Genomic DNA, 20034 nt, shown 5'->3' on the forward strand with positions numbered 1-20034 from the left:
CCAAAGCGGATCCAACACAGCAGCGAGAGTCCCGTTCACAGCGGAGCCAGCAGGAAACCATCCCAAGAGGAGGCTGATCAGCAGCGCAGAGATGTCCCCAGCCGATACACAGGCGAGCAGTACATGGCCACCGGATCGGACCGGACTCCCTCCACAAAGGAGAGTGGGACATAGAAGAAAAAGAAAAGAAACGGCAGATCAACTGGTCTGAAAAGGGAGTCTATTTAAAGGCTAGAGCATACAAATGAGTTTTAAGGTGAGACTTAAATGCTTCTACTGAGGTAGCATCTCGAACTGTTACCGGGAGGGCATTCCAGAGTACTGGAGCCCGAAATGAAAAAGCTCTACAGCCCGCAGCCTTTTTTTGGGCTTTGGGGATCACTAATAAGCCGGAGTCCTTTGAACGCAGATTTCTTGCCGGGACATATGGTACAATACAATCGGCAAGATAGGATGGAGCTAGACCGTGTAGTATTTTATACGTAAGTAGTAAAACCTTAAAGTCACATCTTAAGTGCACAGGAAGCCAGTGCAGGTGAGCCAGTATAGGTATATATGTATGTATATATGTATATAAAGGTATATACAGTACAGGCGTAATGTGATCAAACTTTCTTGTTCTTGTCAAAAGTCTAGCAGCCGCATTTTGTACCAACTGTAATCTTTTAATGCTAGACATGGGGAGACCCGAAAATAATACGTTACAGTAGTCGAGGCGAGACGTAACAAACGCATGGATAATGATCTCAGCGTCTTTAGTGGACAGAATGGAGCGAATTTTAGCGATATTGCGGAGATGAAAGAAGGCCGTTTTAGTAACGCTTTTAATGTGTGCCTCAAAGGAGAGAGTTGGGTCGAAGATAATACCCAGATTCTTTACCGTGTCGCCTTGTTTAATTGTTTGGTTGTCAAATGTTAGAGTTGTATTATTAAATAGAGTTCGGTGTCTAGCAGGCCCGATAATCAGCATTTCCGTTTTTTTGGCGTTGAGTTGCAAAAAGTTAGCGGACATCCATTGTTTAATTTCATTAAGACACGCCTCCAGCTGACTACAATCCGGCGTGTTGGTCAGCTTTAGGGGCATGTAGAGTTGGGTGTCATCAGCATAACAGTGAAAGCTAACACCGCATTTGCGTATGATGTCACCTAGCGGCAGCATGTAGATGCTGAAGAGTGCAGGGCCAAAGACCGAACCCTGGGGAACTCCACACGTTACCTTAACGTAGTCCGAGGTCACATTGTTATGGGAGACACACTGCATCCTATCAGTAAGATAAGAGTTAAACCAAGACAGGGCTAAGTCTGACATACCAATTCGTGTTTTGATACGTTCTAATAAAATATTATGATCGACAGTATCAAAAGCAGCGCTAAGATCGAGGAGCAGCAACATAGATGACGCATCAGAATCCATCGTTAGCAATAGATCATTAGTCATTTTTGCGAGGGCTGTCTCCGTCGAGTGATTTGCCCTGAAACCGGATTGAAAGGTTTCACATAGATTGTTAGACGCTAAGTGTTCATTTAACTGCTCCGCAACAATTTTTTCGAGGATTTTTGAAATAAAGGGAAGGTGAGACACCGGTCGGTAGTTTACCATGAGGTCAGGATCGAGGTTAGGTCTTTTAAGAAGAGGATGAATAACCGCTTTTTTGAATGCTAGGGGAACAGTGCCCGAGGAGAGTGATAAGTTTATAATATTTAGCACTGATGGACCTAATAATACAAAGAGCTCCTTGATCAGAGAAAGGTTAAACACAAATGTGTATTTCACAAATAAAACCCAATTTAGTAAACCAATTTATTTTTTAGCAGTTTTAACTGTTTCAGCAACATAGAATGGTAAATAAACATTCCACCAGTAACCTTCATTGTCTCACACTTAATATTAATGGGATGGATGTGCTTGGTGCAGGGACATAGGCTTCTCAACATCAGGCTGGAACTCACTAAGAAGAAGTCGTAGATCCCCGCGGTCAGTAATTTTCAGTCGGTTTCTTGGCTTGGAAAGAAGCAAGGCGACTGCACTGAAGCCCCGTTCTACTAAATATGATGTTGGGAAGGCAATAAAGTACATCTTGACCTTGTCCCACAGCACTTGATAGCAGTCAGAGATTTTTTTTTGTAACCAAAAATCTTGATATGACTTTTTGAAAATTCTGAACATTACAAGCTTGAAATTACAAACCTGAGCTTTTGCTTTTGTAGTCCATGCTGTCGGATCTGACTGGGCCAGAGCGGCGTGTGGTAACCGGACCCTGATGCGTCGTCCACTGACTCGTCCTGCTGCACGTGTTGTGTACAAATCGTCAAACAAACGTTCGAACTTCTGACTTCGACTTCGGACTGCCGCCCCCCTACCGCCCCCTTCTTCCTCACCGCCCCCCCAGATCTTTCCACCGCTCACTTTGGGAACCACTGCTGTAGATTCTTTTCAAACACAGCAATTACCTGCGTCATCACTTCATGACACGGCAATGTACTGAATGCAGTGGCGGGCCGTGCGTTTATCATCTATGCCTTCAGTGATGTCCTACTTAGTCCGACTTCACCTCTCAAAATACCGTAATTAAAGGCCTACTGAAACCGACTACCACCGACCACGTAGTCTGATAGTTTATATATCAATGATGAAATATTAACATTGCAACACATGCCAATACGGCCTTTTTAGTTTACTGAATTGCAATTTTAAATTTCCCGCGAAGTGTCGCGTTGAAAACGTCGCGGTATGATGACGCGTGCGTTTGACGTCTCGGGTTGTAGCGGACATTGTTTTCCAGCCCGATCCAAGCTATAAGTAGTCTGCTTTAATCGCATAATTACACAGTATTCTGGACATCTGTGTTGCTGAATCTTTTGCAATTTGTTCAATTAATAATGGAGGAGTCAAAGTAGAAAGATGTAGGTGGGAAGCTTTTGGCCTTTAGCCACACAAACACAGCCGGTATTTCCTTGTTTAAAATTCCCAAAGGTGAAGCTTTACTATGGAACAGAGCGGTCAAGCGAACATGGATCCCGACCACATGTCAACCGGCAGTTTTCGGTGAGAAAATTGTTTTAATAAGTCGACTCTTACGGGAGACATCAGCGGAGCTTCCGTCCTGCTGCAGCTGCGTGACTTCCCTCAGAGACACTCGCGGTCAACACACCCGTGGCCACACCCCTCCGACTTTCAGGTACAATTTAATCTCACTAAAACACTAGCAACACAATAGGCAGATAAGGGATTTTCCAGAATTATCCTAGTAAATGTGTCTAATAACATCTGAATCGCCTTTTTTTCCCTTTCTTTTCTAGTTCTTCACTCTAAATTTCCTCATCCACAAATCTTTCACCCTCGCTCAAATTAATGGGGAAATTGTCGCTTTCTCGGTCCGAATAGCTATTGCTGCTGGAGGCTATGATTATAATCAATGTGAGGATGTGAGGAGCCCTACAACATGTGACGTCACGCGCACATCGTCTGCTACTTCCGGTAAAGGCGAGGCTTTTTTATTAGCGACCAAAAGTTGCGAACTTTATCGGCTGTTCTCTACTAAATCCTTTCAGCAAAAATAAGGCAATATCGCGAAATGATCAAGTATGACACAGAAAGGACCTGCTATCCCCGTTTGAATAAGAACATCTAATTTCAGTAGGCCTTTAATGTCACCACATGGACACGGCTGGCTATACATAAACAAACTTGCACATTACTGTACATTGAGCACCCTCAACACTGTACAAAAGGGTTTATTTTTCGGCGCTGTTAACATTCAATAAATCAGCTTCAGCAATTAAAACATCTCTCACGTGGTACCGTCAAAATTTTAAGAATCGTGTAAAAACAATGAAAACAATTGAGAAATATAATATTTGAACTCACAATTTGTAGAACCCACTCGACGGCGTATAGGCTAGTGGTACCACCCGTGGTTGGTCGTAGTTGGTTGATTTGAGTGAAAGTCGCGGGCAAACCATTTCATCGCCGGGATAGCTTCCAACTTTGTCTCACAATATGTAGTTTCTTAGACTTAGACTTCCTTTTTATTGTCATTCAAATTTGAACTTTACAGCACAGATAAGAACAAAATTTCGTTACATAAGCTCATGGTAGTGCAGATTAAAAAAAGCAATAAGGTGCATATATAATTAAATTATATATAAATAACATATAAATATATATATAAAATAAATAAATATAAATAAATAAATAAAAAGATTAATGTACAGATAAATATATTGCACTTTTTCACATACGTCCACGTTTATGGATGTACTGTATGTTATATTGTCTTTTTTTATTCCAGTGAGTTAATCCATTTTGGGGGGAGTTGAGGGGATAATTTAATTATGATGGGTTCAAGAGTCTTACGGCCTGAGGAAAGAAGCTGTTACAGAACCTCTTTCTAGAGTCCAGCAGTGAAAACAGTCCTTGGTGGGGGGTGGGAGTAGTCTTTGCAGATTTTCTGAGCCCTGGTCCGGCAGCGGCTTTTTGCGATCTCCTGGATAGGAGGAAGAGGAGTCCTGATGATGTTTTCTGCCGTCCTCACCACTCTCTGGAGAGACTTCCAGTCTGAGGCATTGCAGGCTCCAGTCCAGACAGAGATGCTGTTGGTCAGCAGGCTCTCTTTAGTGCCTCTGTAGAATATGGTGAGAATGGGGGAGGGAGCTGTGCTCTTTTCATCCGACAAAAAAAGTGCATGCGCTGCTGAGCTCTTTTTACAAGAGCTCCGGTGTGTAGGGACCAGGTTATATTGTCAGTTATCTGCACCTCCTCTCTCTTCTCTAAAGTATCCTTCTTAAAAATGGTCTTGCAAATATATATCTGCCACCTAATCAACATTTTGCTCTTTCTTTGTGCGTTTTCTTTGTTTTTTTTTCTATGGCTCTGGTGCCACTTCCTGTTTTCGCAACACTGAGTATCCAATCACAGCGCAAGGCCAGCTAGAAGGCCTTACTGACAACAACTTGTGATCTGATTGGCAATGGCAATTGTCTATCAACTGTATGTGCCCGTTCACTACCAGTGCACAGACGCCTGAATAGTTGATTCTGGAGGCCCCAGGCAGATTTCGTAGAACATGGCAACATAAGCTAGCTGAATTCTGATTGGATACAAACTCTAACCTGAAAACAAAAGCACTGGAAGGAGCATAGTATGACATGAAGAGAATATGAATAATTTTATATATTTAGGGAAAGTAAATAAAAAAAATACCATCCATCATCCATCATCTTCCGCTTATCCGAGGTCGGGTCGCGGGGGCAACAGCCTAAGCAGGGAAACCCAGACTTCCCTCTCCCCAGCCACTTCGTCTAGCTCTTCCCGGGGGATCCCGAGGCGTTCCCAGGCCAGCCGGGAGACATAGTCTTCCCAACGTGTCCTGGGTCTTCCCCGTGGCCTCCTACCGGTTGGACGTGCCCTAAACACCTCCCTAGGGAGGCGTTCGGGTGGCATCCTGACCAGATGCCCGAACCACCTCATCTGGCTCCTCTCGATGTGAAGGAGCAGCGGCTTTACTTTGAGTTCCTCCCGGATGGCAGAGCTTCTCACCCTATCTCTAAGGGAGAGCCCCGCCACACGGCGGAGGAAACTCATTTCGGCCGCTTGTACCCGTGATCTTATCCTTTCGGTCATGACCCAAAGCTCATGACCATAGGTGAGGATGGGAACGTAGATCGAGTGGTAAATTGAGAGCTTTGCCTTCCGGCTCAGCTCCTTCTTCACCACAACGGATCGGTACAACGTCCGCATTACTGAAGACGCCGCACCGATCCGCCTGTCGATCTCACGATCCACTCTTCCCCCACTCGTGAACAAGACTCCTAGGTACTTGAACTCCTCCACTTGGGGCAGGGTCTCCTCCCCAACCCGGAGATGGCACTCCACCCTTTTCCGGGCGAGAACCATGGACTCGGACTTGGAGGTGCTGATTCTCATTCCGGTCGCTTCACACTCGGCTGCGAACCGATCCAGCGAGAGCTGAAGATCCCGATCAGATGAAGCCATCAGGACCACATCATCTGCAAAAAGCAGAGACCTAATCCTGAAAAAAATACTTTTATCTTTAATTATGATCATAATTTCTGGTTATGTTAGGCCAGCAAAGAAGGCCTTGTTGGTCCTGACCGACCACCACTGACTGAATGAGATGCCATCAAATTAATGGTGTGATCTGAGCATAGCACAGTTCCCCTCAAACCTTCAAACTTTTCTGTATGTCGCAGCACTTCTTTCCTGTCGTCTCCTTCCTGTTTAGTGTTGTTTTGCTTTTTAAATATAGACTCTGCTGCTGAGCATTTGTGCACACAAGACTGAACGCGGACATGCTGACTGTGCTGTTGACCCCCTGTGTCTGCAGGAACATGAGCGGCGTGTGCGTGTACGCCATGCAAGACATCCACAGCGTCTTCGCCAGCTCGCCGTTTAAAGGCAAGGGCCAACAGAGAAGCCGGCCGAGGGAGGTGTGTTGACTCACGCATACATCTCCAATGCCACTCTTCCATTTGATGCCCACTCGGCTTTTTACAGCTCACTGTTTACTGTACAGTAGCTGTACGCCATAAGGAAGGTTCCATATGCTCCTAGTTCAGTTCATTTTCATTGCTAAATTCATATACCGTATTTCCTTGAATTGCCGCAGGGTATATAGCACCGAATTGGTCAAGACATCTCTAGGCGTAGGGCTAAGGATAAACAGGAAGAAGACCAACATAATGAAGTTTAATAACTTGACCAACAATCCAATAGTAATAGAAGAGGAAATTATCCAGGAAATAGACTCCTTCACCTACTTGGGCAGCATCGTGGATAAACAGGGTGGCACCGACAAAGATGTAACAGCAAGAATTGGAAAAGCAAGAGCAGCCTTCATCATCCTGAAGAGCATCTGGTCCTCCAAGGAGATATCTATGACAACCAAAGTCCGGATCTTCAATTCAAACATAAAATCCGTCCTTCTCTACGGCTCTGAAACGTGGAGGATGACAAAGAAGACCGTACAAAGGTTACAAACGTTTATTAACAGTTGTCTGAAGAGGATTTTCAGGATTTGGTGGCCAAACAAAATCAGCAACGAGGAACTCTGGAGGAAAGGGAATCAGGAGCCAGTGGAGAAACAAATACTAAGGAGAAAGTGGGGTTGGGTTGGGCACACCCTTAGGAAACCAGCAACTACCATCACACGGCAAGCCTTGACGTGGAACCCACAGGGAAAGAGGAAGAGGGGACGGCCTAAAAACACCTGGAGGCGGGACTCTGAGGCGGAGCTGAAGAGGTTGGGAACCAGCTGGGGAGAGGCGGAAAGGACAGCCCAAAACCGTGCTGCATGGAGAGGAGTCATTGATGGCCTATGCTCCATTGGGAGCGATGGGCCTAAGTAAGTAAGTAATATAGCAGGGGTGCCCATTACGTCGATCGCGATTGACTGGTCGATCTCGGAGGGTGTGTCAGTCGATCTCAAGCCAGGCATTAAAAAATAGACATAAAAATGAGCAATCATCAATCATACCAAGACTTCACTTTCGTCAGTTGTTTGACATTCTCGGCACCCGAGGATCTTGTGAGAGGACGCTGGCTGCTGCGAGCTCATATTTAAGAAAAAAATCACTAACAGGGCGGACGCAGAGAAACACATTTTATTTCTAGAGACTCCGTACCTACTGTCAAAACTCTAAAGACCGACTGCACAGTTCCTGTCTTCACCATAAAAGACCTGTTTCATCCTGCCTGTGCTAACAAAATAAGAGTCTCAGAAAGCTAGCAAGCTACGGAGTTTGATGCCAATGTATTTCTCCCCCGCCCTCAGCGACCGCTTTCTCACTTGCTTGCCCACCCGCACACTCACTGACGTCACTCACCTGCTGCCAGACATTAAAGGGCCACACACATATGCTACTCTCATAACAAAGTGTTTAAAAACGAGTATGCAAGTTGGACAAATGAGATGCCAAATCCAACCACTTTCATGTGGTATTGGAAAGAAAGGAGGACTTTTTTTTTCCTCCATTTGAAAATGCGGACGTTATCAGCACCACTGTCTAATTCCAATCAATGCAAGTCATCAGAATCAAATACACCAACTTATATTCTTGTCTTCATGAAAGAATGGAATCTATGTGTGTTAAACATGCTTGTATTATCATTAAACACCATTAACTTGTTAACAAAAATGTCTCTTTCATAAATAAATGAATATAAATTATAAATAGGAATGAGGTAGATCTCCTCGACTTGGTCAATTGAAAAGTAGCTCGCCTGCAGAAAAAGTGTGAGCGCCCCTGCTATATAGTATGCCCCTGCCTTGAATTACTGCCGGGTCGAACTCGTTTCACAAAATAATTAGTATTACCGCCTGTTCAAACTCGTGGCGTCATGAGTAACACTTCACCTGTCATCATTTTCAAAATGGAGGAGGCTGATTTCAATACCGGTAATTTGAAATCGCATAAAGGGAAGAATATTAAGAGCTGTTCAGTAGGATTTAAGGTCCAAGCTTACATCACACTCAAATTGTTTACTGCATGCCTTTGGTAAGTGCCGGAGTGAGAAGAGGTTTTAAGATAATTAGCGCATGTTTACTTTTACCGCATGCCTTTGGTAAGCGCAGGAGTGAGAAGAGGTTTTAAATTAATTAGCGCCCCTGCGGCAATTCAAGGAAATACGGTAATTGTTAAAATTACATATGTCTGCACATTTCTTGGAACGTCCACTTTTGGGAAATGTATTCTTATATTTTAAGTACTCAAGTCAATTTGTATAAAACAATTTACAAATTATTTTGAAAAAAATACACATTTCCATAAAATAGTTTTTTAACATCTATTTTTATTGGAAATAAGAATTATACAATACAGCTCTCCACAAAATGTAATCATTATAGTTTCATTTTATACAAAAAGGCCAACCAATTTTGGGGAAATCATTTTTAAATTATTTAAGTAAAAAGTAATGTAATATAATTAAATAATAAAACCATAAATAACAGAGATACTCAAGTTTTTAAGAATAAAAAATTTGTAAAGATGTTTATAATTATTTCACAAAATAATGTGGAAAGTACGTGGGGAAGTTGCTCTCTACTGCAGTTTTTTAAATGTTATTTTAGACGATAAATACAAAATCATACATACAAATTCAGGGTATTATTAGGACTGTTAATTTTTGGGCACTTAACAAATTCGATTCGATTCCATTCCCTGCAGTAACGATTCGATTCAGAATCGAATCATGATTCAACACGGATCGCGATTAAAAGCAGTTTTAGCTATGTGTACAATAATAATAAAACCTTTTTCCAAGCAGGATACATGTTAGAAAATATTCTTCTGGTTGCACTAAAATGGTCTAAAAATGTATTTCTTAGAAATTGTTGTTAAAAAAACAAAATAGTTTTTGGTTTTCAAATCGATTTTTCATCATTTAGAAGCAGGAAAAAAAAGAATCGCGATTCGGATGTGAATTATTACGTTAAATGGTTATACTTTTTGCAATACTGGATGTCGTGTTTGTTGCAAGAGTTCCGCTGTGCAAATAAACGTATTTGTAAAGTCAATCAGGCTTTAGGAAACAGCGCAGCACTATCGTTGCTAGAACGAAGGTGGTAAATGACATCATTGTAGCGCTTGATAAAAAAACAGTACTGTGCCTCACTTTTTATTGATCTCTCCAAAGCATTAGACACTGTAGACCACGCTGTTTTAAAACGCGGGCTGTTTCTCATTGGACTGTCAGAACATGGTTTTAAAATTATTTAGAAAACAGGACCCACTGTGTCAAATACGTGGCCCTTTGTTCGGAATTTCACTGTTCATGAAGGGATGCCTCAGGGATTTGTTTTGGGGCCCCTCTTATTTATTTTGTACATCAGTGATCTCAGAACATTTCTCTGAAGCTAATATACATTTTTAGGCTGTCGATACTATTATTTATTGCTCTGATCATCTGTTGAACAGAAAGCCTTTGTTGCTGTGCAGAATTCACTTTCATTTTCCAAACATACAAACCCCGTTTCCATATGAGTTAGGAAATTGTGTTAGATGTAAATATAGACGGAATATAATGATTTGCAAATCCTTTTCAACCCTTATCCAATTGAATGCACTACAAAGACAAGATATTTGATGTTCAAACTCATAAACTTAATTTATTTTTTGCAAATAATTAACTTGGAATTTCATGGCTGCAACACGTGCCAAAGTAGTTGGGAAAGGGCATGTTCACCACTGTTACATCACCTTTTTTTTTTTAATAACATGCAATAAACATTTGGGAACTGAGGAAACTAATTGTTGAAGCTTTGAAAGTGGAATTCTTTCCCATTCTTGTTTGATGTAGAGCTTTAGTCATTTAACAGTCCGGGGTCTCTGCTGTCTTGTTTTTTGCTTCATAATGTGCCACACATTTTCGATGGGAGACAGGTCTGGACTGCAGGCGGGCCAGGAAAGTACCCACACTCTTTTTTTACGAAGCCACACTGTTGTAACACGTGCTGAATGTGGCTTGGCATTGTCTTGCTGAAATAAGCAGGGGCGTCCATGAAAAAGACGGCGCTTAGATGGCAGCATATGTTGTTCCAAAACCTGTATGTACCTTTCAGCATTAATGGTGCCTTCACAGATGTGTAAGTTACCCATGCCTTGGACACTAATGCACCCCCATACCATCACAGATGCTGACTTTTGAACTTTGCGTCAATAACAGTCTGGATGGTTCGCTTCCCCTTTGACACCATGTGGAATATTTCCCCAAAAATTTAAAATGTGGACTCGTTAGACCACAGAACACTTTTCATCAGTCCATCTTAGATGATCTCGGGCCCAGAGAAGCCGGCAGCGTTTCTGGATGTTGTTGATAAATGGCTTTCATTTTGCATAGTTGAGCTTTAACATGCACTTACAGATGTAGCGACAAACTGTATTTAGTGAAAGTGGTTTTCTGAAGTGTTCCTGAGCCCAAGTGGTGATATCCTTTAGAGATTGATGTTGGTTTTTGATACAGGGCCGTCTGAGGGATTGAAGGTCACGGTCATTCAATGTTGGTTTCCGGCCATGCCGCTTACGTGGAGTAATTTCTCCAGATTGTCTGAACCTTTTGATGATATTATGGACCATAAATGTTGAAATCCCTAAATTTCTTGCAATTGCACTTTGAGAAACGTTGTTCTTAAACTGTTTGACTATTTGCTCACGCAAAGGACAAAGGGGTGTACCTCGCCTCATCTTTTCTTGTGAAAGACTGAGCATTTTTTGGGAAGCTGATTTTATAGCCAATCATGGCACCCACCTGTTCCCAATTAGCCTGCACACCTGTGGGATGTTCCAAATAAGTGTTTGATGAGCATTCCTCAACTTTATCAGTATTTATTGCCACCCTTCCCAACTTCTTTGTCACGTGTTGCTGGCATCAAATTCTAAAGTTAATGATTTGCAACAACAACAAAAAAAGTTTCAGTTTGAACATCAAATATGTTGTCTTTGTAAAATATTCAACTGAATATGGGTTGAAAAGGATTTGTAAATCCTTGTATTCCGTTTTAAGTTACATCTAACACAATTTCCCAACTCATATGGAAACAGGGTTTGTAAGAAGGTGCCTCAAACTCCCGCGGTAGTGTCCACTCTTAAAAGGAATTTCATAGAAGTGGTGCATGAATATAAATTACTTGGTGTTTTAATTGAAGACTCTCACTTTAACATTTTATTGATAAACTGGTGAAGAAACTCAAATCTAAATTCAGGTTTTTCTTCCGTAACAAGAGATGTTTTTCTTTTGGTGTAAAAAAGCGCCTCGTCTCTGTCACATTTTCAACTGTGCTAGGTTATGGTGATCTTTTTTTATATGAATGCTTGTCAAGTCAAAGTACAGAGCAGCACAAACACCACTGATTTGTAGAGCACACTCCAGGCCTGAAGGGACAACAGTGAGAGCTGAGGGCTGAACATCTCCACCTGCTTCCAACAGATTGGTCTGATTGAATCCACCTGTTCCCCTGCTCAGAGCACATGCTCAAAAATGTTTGAGCTTCAGTCAGTCACCCCTTTTTGAAGGAAGATAGCTCCTGTGTGGACGCAGACGACGTAGCTGTTTATCAACTTTCAAGTTCTTCAGGTTTTTCGCAGTCGTGCCTAAACTTGAAAGGACCAGTTGGACTCAAGGACAAAAAGGGACAACTGAATCCTCTTTCCTTGTGATTTATTGATGTTTGATTTGAAGCAATAAAGTAAAGTGGGTTATTGGTGTAAATGAATGGATGAACAGAATGAATAGGTTGATAACCTTAACCAAACAGAAAAAAAAAACATTGTTTCATAAACATACATCATAATACATGTTTTGCTTTCCTTTAAATCAATCCAACCAAAATTAATTTCCGCTGATAGGGCCTAGGTTTAAGAATAAACTTAAACATCCATCATCCATCATCTTCCGCTTATCCGAGGTCGGGTCGCGGGGGCAACAGCCTAAGCAGGGAAACCCAGACTTCCCTCTCCCCAGCCACTTCGTCTAGCTCTTCCCGGGGGATCCCGAGGCGTTCCCAGGCCAGCCGGGAGACATAGTCTTCCCAACGTGTCCTGGGTCTTCCCCGTGGCCTCCTACCGGTTGGACGTGCCCTAAACACCTCCCTAGGGAGGCGTTCGGGTGGCATCCTGACCAGATGCCCGAACCACCTCATCTGGCTCCTCTCGATGTGGAGGAGCAGCGGCTTTACTTTGAGTTCCTCCCGGATGGCAGAGCTTCTCACCCTATCTCTAAGGGAGAGCCCCGCCACACGGCGGAGGAAACTCATTTCGGCCGCTTGTACCCGTGATCTTATCCTTTCGGTCATGACCCAAAGCTCATGACCATAGGTGAGGATGGGAACGTAGATCGACCGGTAAATTGAGAGCTTTGCCTTCCGGCTCAGCTCCTTCTTCACCACAACGGATCGGTACAACGTCCGCATTACTGAAGACGCCGCACCGATCCGCCTGTCGATCTCACGATCTTAAACATTTCCAATAATATGAATGAAATTAAATAATCCATCCTAATTATAAGATTAAACTTAAACATCACTGATAACATTTTAAATTTACTGTCAGTCAACTTAATTTCGTAAACAGAGAAATTATCTTTAAAGGCCTACTGAAATGAGATTTTCTTATTTAAACGGGGATAGCAGGTCCATTCTATGTGTCATACTTGATTATTTCGCCACATTGCCATATTTTTGCTGAAAGGATTTAGTAGAGAACATAGACGATAAAGTTCGCAACTTTTGGTGCTGATAAAAAAGCCTTGCCTGTACCGGAAGTAGCAGACGATATGCGCGTGGCGTCACGGGTTGTGGAACTCCTCACATCTGAACATTGTTTACAATCATGGCCACCAGCAGCGAGAGCGATTCGGACCGAGAAAGCGACGATTTCCCCATTAATTTGAGCGAGGATGAAAGATTCGTGGATGAGGAAAGTGAGAGGGAAGGACTAGAGAAAAAAAAAAAGACTATAAAGTGGGAGCGATTCAGATGTTATTAGACAAATTTACTAGGATAATTCTGGAAAATCCCTTATCTGCTTATTGTGTTACTAGTGTTTTAGTGAGATTTTGTATCTGTACAACCTGAAGGTCGGCCCTGCACCTTTCTTCAGCACCAGTCGACGGGTGTTGGCGATGCCCATCTATGCCCTTCGCAAGGGACCCTCTTCGAAACACAATCTTTTGAAATGATCGCCGCATAATACACTGTACTTTGTGTGTGGTCCAATCCAACCGTGTTCGCTTGACCGCCCTGTTCCATAGTAAAGCTTCACCGTCATCTTTAGGGAATGTAAACAATGAAACAGCGGCTGTGTTTGTGTTGCTAGAGGCGGCCGCAATACACCGCTTCCCACCTACAGCTTTCTTCTTTGACGTCTCCATTATTCATTGAACAAATTGCAAAGATTCATGCCGATTACATTTGTACATTAATTACACAGAGAAGTATGCTCTAAGGGTCCAACGTACAGCTGTTGCTGTCTGTCCCCTTTGCTTGCACTGAGCTGTGTAAAAAGCTTTTGTCTCTGCATTTTCCTGTGCTTGGAACATGTTACAAAGAGACTGGAAGCTGACTGAATGTTTATCCTTAAATGCTTTTAAATCTAAACTAAAAGCATTTGAAGGAGACTCAGTTATCTGTAACTGTTTTACTTAATGTCCAGCTTGTCATTTTAAAGTGTAATGTGATTGGCATTTTATGTGTAACTTTGTTGCCTCTTGGCCAGGACTCCTTTGAAAAATAGATTTGTAATCTCAAGGTTTTTTTTTACGGGTTGAATAAAAATAAAGTCCTTTTTATCCACATGCCAACACTAATCCTCCTCTTTCTCCTCAGTGTGTTGCAGACAGCACATCACTCTCTATGGATGTCCTGAAGATGATCCAGACGACCTCTGAGATGGAGCAGTGGGTGTGGCCTATGAACAGGTCTGGACCACTTCTGCTCAGTCACCACGTGTATACTCACATCTACGCCGATGCTGTGGTCTCAAGGGAAAACCCGGTTCTCTTCCTGTCCCTCGGTGAGTTACGACTGAAATCTATCACCTTGGTTTCGAGCAATATATCCACTTTCACTTGTTGCTGACATATACAGAGCTGAGTGCTGCTTGGCTCATTAATCTTTCTGCTCAGCTATTTGTTAAAAAAATATATGTATATATTTGCTGACTCTTCATTTTATTTGCAGGTCAAATTTAATGACTTTTTTAATCCACCATATGGTGCATGACCCCTATGAAACTCCAACAAAGTATGAGTGCATTGTTAATACAAGTAGTGAGTGTGACGCACGCTCACTGAAACATCAATCACTCATCGCTAGTTTCAAGCTTGATGAAACAACTTACAAACCCCGTTTCCATATGAGTTAGGAAATTGTGTTAGATGTAAATATAAACGGAATATAAGGATTTGCTAATAATTTTCAACCCATATTCAGTTGAATATGCTACAAAGACAACATATTTGATGTTCAAACTGATAAAAAAATTTTTTTTGCAAATAATCATTAACTTTAGAATTTGATGCCAGCAGCAAATTCAAATTGTTTTTGGAAATATTCCACAAAGGGGAAGCGAACCATCCAGACTATTATCGACGCAAAGTTGAAAAGCCAGCATCTGTGATGGTATGGGGGTGTATTAGTGCCCAAGGCATGGGTAACTTACACATCTGTGAAGGCACCATTAATGCTAAAAGGTACATACAGGTTTTGGAATAACTTAGGCTGCCATCTAAGCGCCGTCTTTTTCATGGACACCCCTGCTTATTTCAGCAAAACAATGCCAAGTCTCGTGTTACAACAGCGTGGCTTCGTAGTAAAAGGGTGCGGTTACTTTCCTGGCCCTCCTGCAGTCCAGACCTGTCTCCCATTCAAAACGTGTGGCGCATTATGAAGCGTAAAATACGACAGCGGAGACCCCGGACTGTTAAACGACTGAAGCTCTACATAAAACAAGAGTGGGAAAGAATTCCACATTCAAAGCTTCAACAATTAGTTTCCTCAGTTGCCAAACATTTATTGAGTGTTGTTAAAAGAAAATTTGATGTAACACAGTGGTGAACATGCCCTTTCCCAACTACTTTGGCACGTGTTGCAGCCATGAAATTCTAAGTTAATTATTATTTGCAAAAAAAAAAAAAGTTTGAGTTTGAACATCAAATATCTTCTCTTTGTGGTGCATTCAATTGAAAATGGGTTGAAAGGGATTTGCAAATCATTGTATTATGTTTTGATTGACCTCTAACACAATTCCCCAACTCAAATGGAAACGGGTTTTGTATTTGCATCTCCTGCCAATATTATGGGTATTCTGATAATTAGCAACATGAAGACAGACACACTAAATCAATCAATCAATCAATGTTTATTTATATAGCCCCAAATCACAAATGTCTCAAAGGACTGCACAAATCATTACGACTACAACATCCTCGGAAGAACCCACAAAAGGGCAAGGAAAACTCACACCCAGTGGGCAGGGAGAATTCACATCCAGTGGGACGCCAGTGACAATGCTGACTATGAGAAACCTTGGAGAGGACCTCAGATGTGGGCAACCCCCCCCCTCTAGGGGACCGAAAGCAATGGATGTCGAGCGGGTCTAACATGATACTGTGAAAGTTCAATCCATAGTGGCTCCAAGACAGCAGCGAGAGTCCCGTCCACAGGAAACCATCTCAAGCGGATCAGCAGCGTAGAGATGTCCCCAACCGATACAGGCGAGCGGTCCATCCTGGGTCCCGACGAGCGGTCCATCCTGGGTCTCGACTCTGGACAGTCAGTACTTCATCCATGGTCATCGGACCGGACCCCCTCCACAAGGGAGGGGGGGACATAGGAGAAAAAAAGAAGCGGCAGATCAACTGGTCTAAAAAGGAGGTCTATTTAAAGGCTAGAGTATACAGATGAGTTTTAAGATGAGACTTAAATGCTTCTACTGAGGTAGCATCTCGAACTGTTACCGGGAGGGCATTCCAGAGTACTGGAGCCCGAATGGAAAACGCTCTATATATATATGGATTATGCTCTCGATTTTGCTCATTAAAGAGACACCATCGTCATGGTACAAGTACTGAAACGAGTTTGCAGATGTTTTAGTACACGCAAACCCTTAGTTGATGAAGAACTTTTTGTTAGTGATGGGTCGGTCGCGAATAAGAGCTGGATTAGGTCGACGGGATCCTGCTCCCGATCTGGAGCGATTTTCCCGCCCAAATGTTTTATTGTCTTTTAAAAGCTGCATTGGTCAACATGTGTGGCTGTGACTACACCGCACAGGAGGTTAGGGGCTACGGACACTCGCATGCAGCACACACACAGCAGCGAACAAGAAACGTGGGGGGAGGGAGACGACAGCAAGAGGACTTTACCGTAGATGAGTGACAAGAGGAAAAGGAGTTAAATTTGGACACATTTTAAATTGCACAACCTGCCCTTTTCACGTGTCATGGTAGGGTTATGACTGTGTGTAGTATTGCAACACCTGTCCCCTCAGAAAGAATCTTCTCCAAAACAGGAAGGAAAAACAGGGCCAGCCCCTCAAAGCTGAAGCCATCGGTTTCTTTGAAGGCCAGCCTTCGCGAAAATCTCACTTGGGTGCTGCTTTTTTTTATTTGTTTTGCACATTTTAAGTTACATTTTGATGAGTGATGTTTAGTTGAATTCATGTTTTGGCCCTTTTTTTAATTAAAAAATGTATTATGTGTATGTTAATGTTAAGTTTATTAATAGAAATACTATACATATGTTATATTTTATGTTTTTACGGTATAGCTCGGTTGGTAGAGTGGCCGTGCTAGCAACTGGAGGGTTGCAGGTTCAATTCCCGCTTCAGCCATCCTAGTCACTGCCGTTGTGTCCTTGGGCAAGACACTTTACCCACCTGCTCCCAGTGCCACCCACACTGGTTTAAATGTAACTTAGATATTGGGTTTCACTATGTAAAGCGCTTTGAGTCACTTGAGAAAAAGCGCTATATAAATATAATTCACTCACAAATTCACATTATTCATTTTACACATTATTTGGTAATGGGTTTTACATTATTCATTTTACGCATTATTTGGGAATAATTAAATTTAAGTAACAAAAATTTTTAGCAATTGCACTTTGAGAAACGTTGTTCTTAAACTGTTTGACTATTTGCTCACGCAGTTGTGGACAAAGGGGTGTACCTCGCCTCATCCTTTCTTGTGAAAGACTGAGCATTTTTTGGGAAGCTGATTTTATACCCAATCATGGCACCCACCTTCTCCCAGAGAAGCCGGCAGCGTTTCTGGATGTTGTTGATAAATGGCTTTCATTTTGCATAGTTGAGCTTTAACATGCACTTACAGATGTAGCGACAAACTGTATTTAATGAAAGTGGTTTTCTGAAGTGTTCCTGAGCCCAAGTGGTGATATCCTTTAGAGATTGATGTCGGTTTTTGATACAGTGCCGTCTGAGGGATTGAAGGTCACGGTCATTCAATGTTGGTTTCCGGCCATGCCGCTCACGTGGAGTAATTTCTCCAGATTGTCTGAACCTTTTGATGATATTATGGACCGTAGATGTTGAAATCCCTAATTTTCTTGCAATTGCACTTTGAGAAACGTTTTTCTTAAACTGTTTGACTATTTGCTCACGCAGTTGTGGACAAAGGGGTGTACCTCGCTCCATTCTTTCTTGTGAAAGACTGAGCATTTTTTGGGAAGCTGTTTTTATACGCAATCATGGCACCCACCTGTTCCCAATTAGCCTGCACACCTGTGGGATGTTCCAAATAAGTGTTTGATGAGCATTCCTCAACTTTATCAGTATTTATTGCCACCCTTCCCAACTTCTTTGTCACGTGTTGCTGGCATCAAATTCTAAAGTTAATGATTTGCAACAACAACAAAAAATGTTTATCAGTTTGAACATCAAATATGTTGTCTTTGTAGAATATTCAACTGAATAATTTAATTTAAGTAACAAAAAATTTTAGCGGCCAAAAGAGCCCGACCTCTACAAAGAGCTGGAACTGTAATCACTACTTTTTCAGCACTTTGGTGCGTTTCAGTAATGTATTTTTCTTCATGGGATCAAGGCTGCGTTGTAAACATTAGCATATAATAAGGCACACAAGCAAAACTTAAAAAAATGTAATATTGTGGAAAAGTGCATTCATTTCATCGATTCAATTCCAATTGTGTAACTATTGAATTGAATTGAATGAATGGTTTATTTTGAGCCATGCAAACAAAACAAAAGAATGAGATAAAATACCAAAGAAATATATATATACATTATTTTTACTCCTACATTGAAAACATTACATGAGACTATAGCTGGGCGGTATAGCTCGGTTGGTAGAGCAGCTGTGCCAGCAACTTGAGGGTTGCAGGTTCGATTCCCGCGTCCGCCATCCTAGTCACTGCCGTTGTGTCCTTGGGCAAGACACTTTACCCACCTGCTCCCAGTGCCACCCACACTGCTTTAAATGTAACTTAGATATTGGGTTTCACTATGTAAAGCGCTTTGAGTCACTAGAGAAAAGCGCTATATAAATATAATTCACTTCACTTCACTAATCTTTTGTAGATGTCAAGATTGGCTCAAAAGGGAGTGGGAAGAAGTAAACTTATTAGGTCCCACCCCTATACATATACAATATATATATACAATAATATATATATAATATAATTCAATTCAGTGGTTGCTGCGTAGATGCTATATATTATCTATATATAATACATTTAAATTCACACAGACTTACATATATACATGTAACCCTTGAAGCTGGCTTCCTCTTTTCCGGGTCCGTCTAGTCCTCGGTCTCCCTATAAAGTCTCTGCGTTGTGTGTTGTATTTTTGTGTGCGTGGGAAGACGGAGAGAAAGACCAGGCAAGGAAGCTTAGGATCTGGGTGGAGTCGTCTTTATCTCAAATCTTCATCTTAGAAAAGAACATGGAGTTGTCTAAATACAAAATATGTCACAATATAACTCTTTATATCTTCTAATTAGGGGTGGGCAAATTAATGCGTTAATTACGCATTAACTCATCAATCTATTAACGCAGACAATTATTTTATCGCACATTTGCGTATGTTGTTTACATGCTTTTATTTTGTTAACGCCTTTTCTTAACAAGATGGCGTCGCCCGGAAAAGCTTCGGCGTCGAGGCGCTCTTGGTAAAGATGGAACATTTGGCAAAAATACCGGACAATTCTGCAAATTTCATGGCTGGCTTACAGCGTGGTCACTCCGGGATCACTTACGACCGCCAGACAATTCTGAATGTGGATAGATCGGGCCGTTTTGGACTGAATGACGCGTGCTTGCTAGACCGGCTAGCTAGCATGGGAATACTTTGCCAGCTACATCCAGCGGCTTGTGAAGCAGCGGAGTATATGTGTTGTCTGTCTATTTATGAATAATGCAGACGAGGCGTGTTGGCTGAGTTCTTAACGTTTGCTTTCAGAGCGTGCATATCACAACGTACAAGATGCCGTCATGGCGACACAACCTATACCGGGCTACCGCGCATGCGCGTCACTCC

At 42.1% G+C, this 20034-nt stretch overlaps 1 protein-coding gene across 3 annotated transcripts in view; it reads left to right on the top strand.

The window, feature by feature from the left end:
* The window catches only part of LOC133536050 (semaphorin-7A), a 97270-nt gene that overhangs the window by 29240 nt on the left and 47996 nt on the right, over window positions 1-20034 (top strand). For all 3 annotated transcript variants that reach the window (XM_061876252.1, XM_061876235.1, XM_061876243.1), the window contains exons 9-10: window positions 6348-6450; window positions 14343-14529. In XM_061876252.1, the coding sequence (XP_061732236.1) occupies window positions 6348-6450; window positions 14343-14529 (290 nt within the window). The remainder of the gene's footprint in view (window positions 1-6347; window positions 6451-14342; window positions 14530-20034) is intronic.

The sequence above is a fragment of the Nerophis ophidion genome, linkage group LG02, assembly GCF_033978795.1.
Source record: "Nerophis ophidion isolate RoL-2023_Sa linkage group LG02, RoL_Noph_v1.0, whole genome shotgun sequence".
Lineage (NCBI taxonomy): Eukaryota > Metazoa > Chordata > Actinopteri > Syngnathiformes > Syngnathidae > Nerophis > Nerophis ophidion.